This window comes from Rhinoderma darwinii, chromosome 6, assembly GCF_050947455.1.
Source record: "Rhinoderma darwinii isolate aRhiDar2 chromosome 6, aRhiDar2.hap1, whole genome shotgun sequence".
In the NCBI taxonomy this organism is placed as follows: Eukaryota; Metazoa; Chordata; class Amphibia; order Anura; family Rhinodermatidae; genus Rhinoderma; species Rhinoderma darwinii.
In genome coordinates, this window is record NC_134692.1 from 31,817,377 (window position 1) to 31,829,917 (window position 12,541).

Here is a 12,541-nt window from a genome sequence, read left to right on the forward strand (position 1 = left end):
CAAGAGAGGCACTATTGTTAGAAAAAGTACACTTTTTTCCTCATCTCCGAAAATACCCTTTGAATAGTGAGGTCAATATACAAGAATAGTGCCGATAAATAAGGACATACAGTGAAGGAAATAAGTATTTGATCCCTTGCTTATTTTGTAAGTTTGCCCACTGTCAAAGACATGAACAGTTTAGAATTTTTAGGCTAGGTTAATTTTACCAGTGAGAGATAGATTATATTTAAAAAAAAACTGAAAATCACATAGTCAAAATTATATATATTTATTTGCATTGTGCACAGAGAAATAAGTATTTGATCCCCTACCAACCATTAAGAGTTCAGCCTCCTCCAGACCAGTTACACGCTCCAAATCAACTTGGTGCCTGCATTAAAGACAGCTGTCTTACATGGTCACCTGTATAAAAGACTCCTGTCCACAGACTCAAATAATCAGTCTGACTCTAACCTCTACAACATGGGCAAGACCAAAGAGCTTTCTAAGGATGTCAGGGACAAGATCATAGACCTGCACAAGGCTGGAATGGGCTACAAAACCATAAGTAAGATGCTGGGTGAGAAGGAGACAACTGTTGGTGCAATAGTAAGAAAATGGAAGACCTACAAAATGACTGTCAATCGACATTGATCTGGGGCTCCATGCAAAATCTCACCTCGTGGGGTATCCTTTATCCTGAGGAAGGTGAGATCTCAGCCGAAAACTACACTGGGGGGAACTTGTTAATGATCTCAAGGCAGCTGGGACCACAGTCACCAAGAAAACCATTGGTAACACATTACGCCGTAATGGATTAAAATCCTGCAGTGCCTGCATGGTCCCCCTGCTCAAGAAGGCACATGTACAGGCCCGTCTGAAGTTTGCAAATGAACATCTGGATGATTCTGAGAGTGATTGGGAGAAGGTGCTGTGGTCAGATGAGACTAAAATGTAGCTCTTTGGCATTAACTCAACTCGCCGTGTTTGGAGGAAGAGAAATGCTGCCTATGACCCAAAGAACACTGTCCCCACTGTCAAGCATGGAGGTGGAAACATTATGTTTTTGGGGTGTTTCTCTGCTAAGGGCACAGGACTACTTCACCGCATCAATGGGACATTAAAAATGGCTCGTGGCCGGGTCTTCCAGCACGACAATGACCCAAAACATACAGCCAAGGCAACAAAGGAGTGGCTCAAAAAGAAGCACATTAAGGTCATGGAGTGGCCTAGCCAGTCTCCAGACCTTAATCCCATCGAAAACTTATGGAGGGAGCTGAAGATCCGAGTTGCCAAGCGACAGCCTCGAAATCTTAATGATTTACAGATGATCTGCAAAGAGGAGTGGGCCAAAATTCCATCTAACATGTGTGCAAACCTCATCATCAACTACAAAAAATGTCTGACTGCTGTGCTTGCCAACAAGGGTTTTGCCACCATGTATTAAGTCTTGTTTGCCAAAGGGATCAAATACTTATTTCTCTGTGCACAATGCAAATAAATATATATAATTTTGACTATGTGATTTTCTGTTTTTTTTTTTTTAATATAATCTATCTCTCACTGGTAAAATTAACCTAGCCTAAAAATTCTAGACTGTTCATGTCTTTGACAGTGGGCAAACTTACAAAATCAGCAAGGGATCAAATACTTATTTCCTTCACTGTAGTTATAGAGGAAGCAGAGGTAGCAGTCACACAGAGGCCCTGTTGCCTCCTGTATTTTAAATGCATATTCTGCATTGGGGCCCAGAACAGTTGTGTTTCCTAAAAGCAACCAATCAGATTCCATCTTTTATTTTTTTAAGCTAGGCTTATGTCTTATTCAGCTTTGACTTGACATTAGGAGTGCTTGCAGTGGAGTAGAAAAGTTTAAGGTTGATGGGCACTCCCGTAGTAGGTGGTGTCCCTACTGTGATCAGATGCAGCACTATGACTTACATGAATGACATTATGGGGGTTAATCACATCAACCGAATTCAATGTCATTTCGACATACCTGTCCTTACAGGTAGTGAGTAAATTATTGTAATTGCTTGAATATTTGCTTGTTTCCATAATTTAAATATCAGATTGTTAGATGTTATAATGTAACTCGTGCCTAACCAGTTATACCATAATAGTCATTCATTTTCATCAGTGCGCTTCACCAGCTGAGTACAAGGCAATGCCAGGAGTTGCACCCCTGAACGTTCATCTACACTGCAGTTTAAAGAGGTTATAGACCTTTTCTTTTTTTTGTCTGATTAATACCAAATGTCTGAGACGGATAATGGCATGATAGGACCACTGCCAAGCTGAGCCCCTCCCTTCTTTGCTTTTGAAAATCACTTGTGAACTGATCAGTTGAGTCATGCTTAACGGCATTGTCAATAAGGATATTTTTTCTAACAAGTACAGTCTTTTTAGCAGGGTTGTCATGTAACACATCCATAGCAACCAGTCTCTGATTACTCAGGTCTTCAGCTGAAGGCAGAACGGGTGCAAAAAGAGAACCTGTCACATCTCCTGACATGTTAGTAAATTTTTTTTAGAATTCTGTGTTGTGCCATTTCTGTTATTCCTCCTAGAATTTTATGATTGAATTGACAACTGGATGTTACTATTCCCTTAATCAAATGAGTGTGTCCCTGCACAGTCTCACTCTGTCAGCACTGATTGGACTTTGTCAGTCTGAGTAGGGACACCTCCCCCCTACTGGTTACACATAGTTGTCAATTTATTCATAAATTTCTAGGAGTAATAACAGAGGAACGGTACAATGTAGAGTTTGGAGTTAGGCTGGAGGTAATGTATATTCATTGTCAGGACACTGCAGTAACGTTATAGTGTGTTTATGTGGCTGCACATAGCGATATAGCTATATCTGTGTAAATGAATGGGGAGAAATGTATGACGCTGATTGGTCACTGATTGGTCAGGGTCATACACTCCTCTGTACAACGCCCACTTGGCCAAAATCTAAAACACGCCCAGTTGTCCATTAAGAAACTCATTAGCATAAAGCTAATATAGGTCATAACTCCGTCAAAAATTATAGTTTTTCTAAATAAAAACCACTGCTGTAATCTACATTACAGCACCGATCATATTATGTACAAGATAGGCCACTTATAATGTGGTGACAGAGACTCTTTAACGTAGAGATCATTTCTCTGCACAAATATGATAAATACATACATTTCCACAGCACAAGAAGGAACAAATTGAAGACACATTTTTTCAGGATAAATTAACTCAAAGTTAGCTTTATAAACCTGTCATTATTTTGCTCCCCCTAGTGGCAGCATTGTGCTGCAGAAATGTATGTATTTAACAAATACAGAAACAGAACCGGGAACCTTATTACAATGTAGAAAAAGTGCATTCAACATAGTGGGTTCTTTAATTCTTGGATACATAGTTACAGATATGGCTTGAAAATGTAAAAATGCTTGGGAACCTTAACATAGATAAGCATACACCCAATGAAATTTAACATGTAACCTGTACTACCTCAAATACATTAGGAATAAAAAAAGAAGAAGCTTGTAGCTGGGCACGATGCATAGTAAGTGAACTTATGGTTTTAATGTGCAGTTAAGCTAATTTTGATAATGCAAATTACCCCGTTGCTGTGTGTAGCTTTAATATGCAAAAAGAAAAATCCTGTTGCCTGGCAACAGATCCCGTCACAGTATCTGGATGGTGTTGAAGAGCAATGGGCGGTAATAAATGAATGCCCTTGCTGGAGATGTGACTAAATCTCAGGCAATGAAAAGAGGCAATTACTTGTCCAAAGGGGAGAAGAACTAACAATGTCAAATAATGGTACAGTAGGAACAGTTAACAATGACTTCACGCGGTCCACAATAATGGCAGTAAATTAAGAAGAGGCGAGATTTTGGATGTGTAAAGGTCAACGAGGTTTTTTTGCATTTTCATCACTCTTGTATACCTTAAAGTGGTTTTCCTATCAGAGACATTTATTACATATCCACAGGATATGTCATAAATGTCAGACAGATGCGAGTCCCACCTCTGGGGCCCACACCTATCTCTAGAACGGGGGCCCCCTAAACCCTGTTCTACCGCTCTGTGTTGTGGCTGAAGCGTGTGATTCCAACCATGAATTATGGAAACAGCATATCTCGCTGAGCTACACTGTTTCTGTAAGTCCTATAGTAGTGAATGGCAGTTACGGAAGCAGAGTAGCATGTGAGCTACGCTGTTTCCGTAACTACCATTCAGTTCTTCATGGTCAGAAATCACACGCTTCAGCCACAACACACAGCGGGAGAATGGGGATTAGGGGGCCCTGTTCAACAGATAGGTGCGGGTTCCAGTGGTGGGACCAGCATCTATCGGACATTTATGATATATCGTGTGGATATCCAAAAAATAAAGTATTTGAAGCAGCACAAATCCCGATATCAGGAGCGGTGTCACTCTGTAAAATCAGACAAACCCAGTCTGACGTAATGTAGTCCTCAGAAAAAGCATGGTTGAACAGCAGCACACGTCTCCCAAATTTCAATCAAATTTATTGGTCAAACATCCAGTAAAAAATGGCAAAGTTTCGACCCGTGACAAGTGGAGGGTCTTGAGCTTGGCTCCAGGCTTGAGAAAGACCCTCCACTTGTCACGGGTCGAAACGTTGCCATTTTTTACTGGATGTTTGACCAATAAAAGAACATATTGATTGAAATTTGGGAGACGTGTGCTGCTGTTCAACCACGCTTTTTTTGAGGATATCCTGTGGATATGTCATAAATGTCTCTCATGTGAAAACTCCTTTAAATATACATCCTCAAGATTCTTTTCCTAGAGGCTACAAGTAAACTGGTGAAGGCTGGCGATCACTGGCAGCAATTAAACTGCTTTACACTGTCAACAAGCCCTTAAGGCCCCTGTATATGGTGCAATGTGGCATCTCTGATAACAATGTAATACAATGTGGCAATAATCTGATATAATGTAGAACATTTCCCCTTCCCTTTTCCCATCCCTTGGTTGAATTTGATGGACATGTGTCTTTTTTCAACTGTACTATGTAATGTGGCATTACTCTTGGTCATACAATGTATTCTGTCTCCTAAGGCTTATAAGAGCAGTCAGTTGATGACACTAATTGTCCAAATGATGTGCAGAGTCAGCATTTTAGGGAGTCATAGGTTTGAAACAATACTGACCTATCCTAATCTATCATCCTAATTGGCTATCAAACTTCAAAATCCATTATGTTTAAGCACCTTTGTATATCAGTTTTGGATGGTGTGATCTGATTATGGGAATGTAGCTATAATGTTTTTTGCAACAACATATAAATTAAGCAAGTGCAATAAAAAGCTCAGAAAAGGCAAATATAGAAAGAAAAAAGTGGTTACAAAGCAAAATGGGGCCTTTCAGTGTTGGTCGGCATAAAATTTGAGGGATTTTACATAAATGCCTAATTTAAAACATCACACTGTCAACAAAGGTGAAAGATGCTGGAGGGTTTTGGTAAAAATGTGAAGTTATCTGAAGGCGCATGTTTTAAGAATGTGGTACTCTAATGTATGGAAATAGATCCTAGTTTAACAGATGTTGCTCTGACCTCTTGGAACAGCCAATACCCCTCAATCAGCCTAACTTTTACTCTTCGGCCCTGTTGACATCTGCATCAGTGAAATCCGTTGTTCTGCTCTGTCAAAGGAGCAGAACAAGGGAATGCCGGATGCAACGGTTCCTTTGCAACACGGACACCACCAGCGGCCGACGGAACCTTTTAACTTTAATTGGTTCCGTTGGGGTGTCCGTTGTTTTAACAGAAACAATAGCTCAGCATGCTGCGCCATTATTTCCGGTAATTCCTGCCGGATCAGCGATGGAGGCCTCTGACGGAGCCTCCAACGCAGATGTGAACAGCCCCTAGGGTTTCTGTACTTGAGTACTTTATGACCAAATGCACATGAGATCCAGAATCTATTTACAAAACACAAGAACTAAGCAATAACAGTGGATGTTCAATAGACGGTCTCAATATAACCAAGGGCATATGTACCATAAGGTGTCTGCTATGGGGCCTGTGGAGAAAGGGGTTAAAGTTTGTTGAATGTTGAGAACCTGGAAAGAATTCCCTTTTCCATAGGCATGGAAATGTTTGAAAACAAGGGATCGGCACAAAGGTCATGACAAGGGGATGGCAAACAAGCACAAGGCCCATTTGTCCAGATTGACCATACCCAAAATCCATTGGAGACCGATTTTGATCTTTGCTCTGGGGCCTCCTTTGCTCTATGTACGCCCTTTATATAATTATGAATAGTGGAGAGATTTGTGAATTATGTGAAAGTGAATGCAGCCACAGTGGGGCCATCTCTAATGTGCGGCCAATATTTTAGATGTTTTTGTGATAATCCTATAGTGTTGTCTTATACTTTTTTTTCCCCTACAATGTATCATTGATATGTTATTTGACCACTTTCCCCAAGTCATTGTTCTTTAAAACATATAAATACTAATGATAGTCATTGCTTGTGAAATCTTTTAAGACACAAATGGAGCAAGTTATGCATTTTGTCCATGAAAGCTGTACTTCATTTACTAAAACTACTTCACAGAATAGTATTTCCTAAATAAAATAATGGCATTTTGCCCCATCACCCACATAACACAAGGCATTGCAATTAATTACATTTCATTCACCAAGGCTCTGTCTTTTTAATCCCAGTATCGACCGGAAAACATATGACCCACATCCTCTATGACAATTCCAATTCCACTGTGTCCCTAATCGGCCATGTCACAAATATTAATTTACTCTTCTGGAATTTAAGGTTATATAACAAATGAGTGCATATTATAGAAGCCGTTATGGGCGAAGATAAGGATTTTATTATCCATTCTTTAGGAACCAGCAACAGGAGGGTGAGTGAAAGTGGTCCAGCTATTAATCACACATCGATACCCCTCTATCTGTCTACTCAGTCCATAAACTTTGCCCGGAGGCTGTAATAGCATCGACTCATCCTCAGCCACTTCCCAGTGGCTGATTAGTGAAGTGGAATCTGTCTGATCAACTTAATAAGAATTTACCTCTGCACCAAATGATGGAGATTCATTTGTCCTTTGCATGACTGTATTCCATTTTTTATTTTTTTAATGTCCGCTGATGTCATTTGCAGATCAGCCCCCTATGGTCTGATAATCCCATAAATAGCCCTCTCCACAGGTCTAGCTAGGAGTTTACAGGGTAACCTCACATTTGATCTCCTGTTCCAAAGCCAGAACTTATGTCCATTGTCACCATGCTGAGGGATGACAAGAGCCTGCCCATGACTTGTTCTCTTTGTAATAATGTAGGCTTCCTGCAGAGAAATAACAGCTTGGAGGACAAGAGCAGAATTGTGAGTTCCTTCAAAGAGAGACAGTCGTCCAAAAATCTTCTGGTCTGTGAGAATATTGAGAAAGAATCTAGGTTCAGACGGACCGAGACCGACTTCTCCAACCTATATGCCAGAGGTGAGACTCTAACTCTTCTTCAACTCATACCACTGCACATTGGCTGGTAAAGCTCCTCAATAATAATGGTCAACTTTTTTAATTAAAATTGAATATTTAAAGCATTATTTCCTATGAAAAATGTGGAATATTTTATATTATGAGTCTATGTTATTACACAATTGTATAATTTTAGTTCAGAATATTCGTTTTTCACATTTTGTGTTATTTGTCCTACATTTTGACTTTTTAGATGGTAATATTTTTGCATATTTATATAAGCTTTTCGAAACATATTTTTTTCTGTCATCCAATTTTTATACTTCTTTTTAATATTTAAGCTGCTTAATAATACAATTGCTGCATGGCATCTTATAAATGAGAGACTTTGCAAATTTTTGTTATCAGGCAACTGAAAATTTAAATTATTATATAATGTAATTATTTAAAGGGAGATTATGGTTTCAGCAAATAAACCATGACTTAATTTTTATCCACTGGAAGTAAACAATAATGATTCCTACTGAATAACAGCAAGCAGAGATCTTGAAAACATCTACAATTGATACAGAAAGTATACAGTATTACCAAATTGTATAACATTCCTAATTTGTGTTTGCTTAATCGGTAATACTCCTTTGTTGCTTCTTGTTAGTGTTGATTTTATCATACTTACACATCGTGCACTGTACTATCCCTAGTTCTGACGGGTTTTTACTATTGGTATCGTACATTACCTGCTAGGTATGATAGGTATATATGACTCTTTATTGGCTTATAATACTGATAGTCAATGCCGTTGTTTGTGCAATATAATCTTTTCATTTCTGTTGTGATGTATGATGACACATGGTATTTTGTAGTTTTGTTCTTTTTCGGGATAAAATCAAAATGTATATCTGCTACTTTTGCAAACCAAAAATGGCAGTATAATGCTTAAATACTTAATCACGGTAACACAAAGATGACTGGTAGTGAGAGTAGATTAGACAGAGAAATATGGTTAATTCCAAATGAGAAATGGCTAAACTGTCAGGGTGATGTGTGATAGTGCACTTAGTATTTTGGGCAGACAATTTGTATTCTCCTTGCCCAAGTCATATATAAAGATCCTAGCACCGAGCTGACACCCGCCACTCGGTGATCTATCTTCTGCTTCCGCAGAGTTAAAGGCTGCCTGCTAATAGCTTGTTTGTTCTGCAGATTTACTGCCTGCCAAGAATGGAGAAGAACCCACCATGCAGTTTCTTCTGGAGGTAGTTGATATTCTCATGAACTATGTAAGGAAAACCTTTGATAGATCCACCAAAGTCCTAGACTTTCATCATCCACACCAGCTTCTGGAAGGGATCGAAGGCTTCAACCTGGAGCTCTCAGACAACCCAGAGTCACTTGAGCAGATCCTGGTGGACTGCAGGGATACTTTGAAGTATGGAGTTAGGACAGGTATGTTACCTTGATGGACTGTCCAAAAAATTCTACATTTACATTACTGCAAGGTCATTTTCATTATCCTGGTGCATGGGCAAGACTAGAATTCATAGGGTATAAGGGCAAAGTCAGGAAATGGGCTCCTCCACTGGGGATCAAATCCTGTCCTTGGCATACTCATGACCAGAGTCGTGATAAGCTTGCGTGAATCAAACCTTAGGAAGCAATCGATGGATAGTACTTCCAGTCCTCATGAACAAAAAATAACTAAATGATTGCCCCTGAGTGGACCCCCTTAGCCTTTAGACCCCATGGCAACTAATAAGGCTGCTTTATCTATTGTTATGCACATGTCTCGGTGTAACATTAGGTTAAGGGGGAAATTTCATGTACTCTCCAGTGACCCTATGAACACATGTAACTATAATATAGGAGTAATGACTTCTGGAAAATGAACATCACAGATTGTATACTAAATTATACTAAACTCATCATTATTATGGTCATGTTTTCACACTGGTAGACATTTAAGCACAAAGAGTAAAAATACACTATTTCCTGCATATAGGTTATTTTTATAAACTGAAAAATGTTGGCCAACTTATATGTAAAGGAAGAGGTTTGACATTTTTAAGTCCCTATAGACGAATAGATTTTGCATTGCCGCTATACAACAGTTGCCCTATACAGGAGCTAGAGTAAGAAACCACTGTCCTGCCCGGCAGAAGAAAAACTAAAATCCAATGGCTATCCCAATACTACAGCTAGACTGCACCCGCCTGGCAAACAAATATGCCCAAAGTTAAATGGGAAACCAACATCATAACCCATGGACAGCTTATTTGGCTATTCTGCTAACATTGTGCCAGTTTACACTAAAAAGCCAAGATTTGTTCATTGGGGGTTGGGTTCGGCTCTTTAAACCAATGCCCTGGAACATCTGCTGAGTCCTTTCTAAATTTACTCTTTATGCAATCTAAATGTAATTATAATACATGTTGTTGAGAAGCGGCAGGTCTCTCCTTTGGTTACACTTTACTGAAAAGAGTATAATTCTCATAAAAATCCCCAAACTTAAGATATACCAAGGGAAACATCTCATTAGGTTGCACAGCAACGAATGTGAATGGATTGCACATCCTATACACTAGGGGCCTGGATATATAGATCCTCGGTGGGACGTGAAGCATATACTCTCATTGTGAAGAGACAGCTCCATGTTCATTATCCTCTTTATGGATAATCAGATGAAGCTATTCACGTAATGTGAAGTCTTAATCCTAACAAGAAGAGTTTTAATACGCCAAGTTCAAAATGACAAATCATTGCATGGTTAACGTTCCTTAAAGGAATCAAAATGGCCGTAAAACCTAGTCATGTTTACAAACTAGGTGCCTTTCCGAATGTGTTATTTTTTTTGTTTTTGACTGACAAAATATAAAGTAATTATAACCGCAGTAGGAGTTTCTTGATTTAAAGCTGCTTAACTATAGCGATAAGTAGGCATTTCTTAGAGAAAAAATGAAAAATATTCATATTTGTACTGCTGAGGGAATTTCATGGCACATTTCAATTTTCTGCAAGATTGCCCACAAGAGGCTTGATATGCCAGACAAGACCCTATTATATTTATTTAGTTCAAGTTATTTATATAGCACCAGCATATTCTGTAGCACACAACTCCATCTCCACTGGGGCTCACCATATAATCTAAATTTTTTCCGGCATATACATGAAAGGGACAATTTACCTATGTTTTTGGAATGCAGGAGGAAACCCGCAGAAGAATAGGGAGAACATACAAAGTCAAGTTTAGAACTCAGGACCTCAGTGCTAACTCTTGAGCCACCGTGCTGTAAAATCATGGAGATCAATGTCCACGTGTAGATTACAGCGCAGGATTCCTACAGATGGTTCCAGCCTGCCTCTGCTACTGCATTCCCTTGTTAATATTGCGAGGAATCACAACCATATAATTGGATGGGCTTTAGAATTAAATAATACACATTTATTTTGAAACTTAGGGCGTATATTTTTTTACAGACACCAATTTACAACATTAACAAAATGATTTAGCATCAAGATGTTCTTTATCACCCTTGAAATGATGCCGGCCCTGATCGCTGCAGTTCCGGCTTCTGAAACTGCTGCAGGGAAAATGTAGTACAGTATTTCATGGCATCTATTCAAATAAATGGCCCACCATGGAATACATAGATGGAGCGGGTCCACCAGAGTGGGAGATGCTCTTTTCTAGTGGTTATCCACTGTGGCTAATGGAGGAGGATTGAGAGAGGGGTACCCACAAGGTGAGTTCCATATGCCCTAGATGGGCATCTAATATGTGTGGGGGCCTTCCAACTTTCCCCAACGGGGGAGAAAAGAATCGGTCAGTTGAATTTCAACATGCCCGATCCTTTTGTTCTCAGGGTAGACAAGCCGCTGCCGGAGGTCCCCTCTCTCCATTTAGAATCTATACACCCTCGGCCTAGTGTGCATGTGTATGGGGGAATCCAGAGAAATAGCTGTCAGCCGAATGAGCATGTTTGGCCAACATCTATCTAATGTGCTTAGAATAGCAGTAAAGGGGTTGACCCATCAGGACAATCCCTGTCTATATGCACTATTAGGGTTTATGGATATCATAAAGTGGGTCCCATCTCTGAGTCAAAGCTGAGAGCCGCTAACAAGCCTCGGCTCTCGCTCTGGCAGAATCGTGCAATCCATGCATTACATGGAGGGCCATAAATCTAAATGGTCACCATATAATACTGCAGCCGCCGGTGGCTCTCAGATTGAAGCGGTTGTCTGTACTGACTGGTGAGGTAAACTTTGTTAAAATTCTGGATGTACAGACTGAAAGAAAGTACAGAATCTGTGTAAAGTAGCTTTTTCCCTTCTTCCAGTAGCTGCCGCAGGTGGCTCAAACAGCTCGGCAATGTGCATATCAAAGGTAGCTGTAGACAACAGAATGAAACATAAGAGGCCAGACATTGTGCCTCATTGTTGGGTATATAGAAGGCCTATACGACATGGCGTGTAAAAGTCTAGGTGCGGTTGCATAGGAAAACAATAGTCTGAGTACACCTGCTACAAGTAAACACTCTAATACAAGAGAGATGTACAGATAATAGCTTGACCTTCAATTTCCAGGTGTATTTACCAATGAGCAGGAATACAATCTAATTGTTAGCACAGCTGTATGATGTCTGTCGGTGCCTATATGTACGTGATATACTCAAAACTGCGTCATTTTTCCCTCTTCACATCATTAACTGTAATCAGAACGTGCAGCTAATTAAAGCCGTTCACTCTCCGCTAATGGCAGCCCTTCTAGTACATACTCCTAAGTAATCTTTTCTGTCATTAGCATTAATAACCCCCAAGCTTTTCAGACCCAGAGCCGGAGTTTCTTTTTTAGTGGCAGACATGTCAGTGAAGGCAGATTAGGTTGCTGTTAATATTGCACAAGCTGTTTATGACCCAGCCATCTGATTTATGAAGCAGTATATGGCCTGAATGGGTTTTTCTTTTAGTGTTTGCATTTCACAGAATTATTTTTTTCCGTTTGCCAAATACATTTTATAGGCACAGATGTCAGGTCTTCCCATTACATTAGCAAGAGAACTTATTCTCCCCAATAAATATGATTTTTTTTAAAATCATGT

The 12,541-nt window shown here is 39.7% G+C and overlaps 1 protein-coding gene across 3 annotated transcripts in view; it reads left to right on the top strand.

Moving 5' to 3' along the window:
* GAD1 (glutamate decarboxylase 1) overlaps positions 1–12,541 on the top strand; it is a 49,807-nt gene that overhangs the window by 13,102 nt on the left and 24,164 nt on the right. For all 3 annotated transcript variants that reach the window (XM_075829433.1, XM_075829435.1, XM_075829434.1), the window contains 2 exons: positions 7,305–7,463; positions 8,646–8,888. In XM_075829433.1, coding sequence (XP_075685548.1) covers positions 7,305–7,463; positions 8,646–8,888 — 402 coding nt within the window. The remainder of the gene's footprint in view (positions 1–7,304; positions 7,464–8,645; positions 8,889–12,541) is intronic.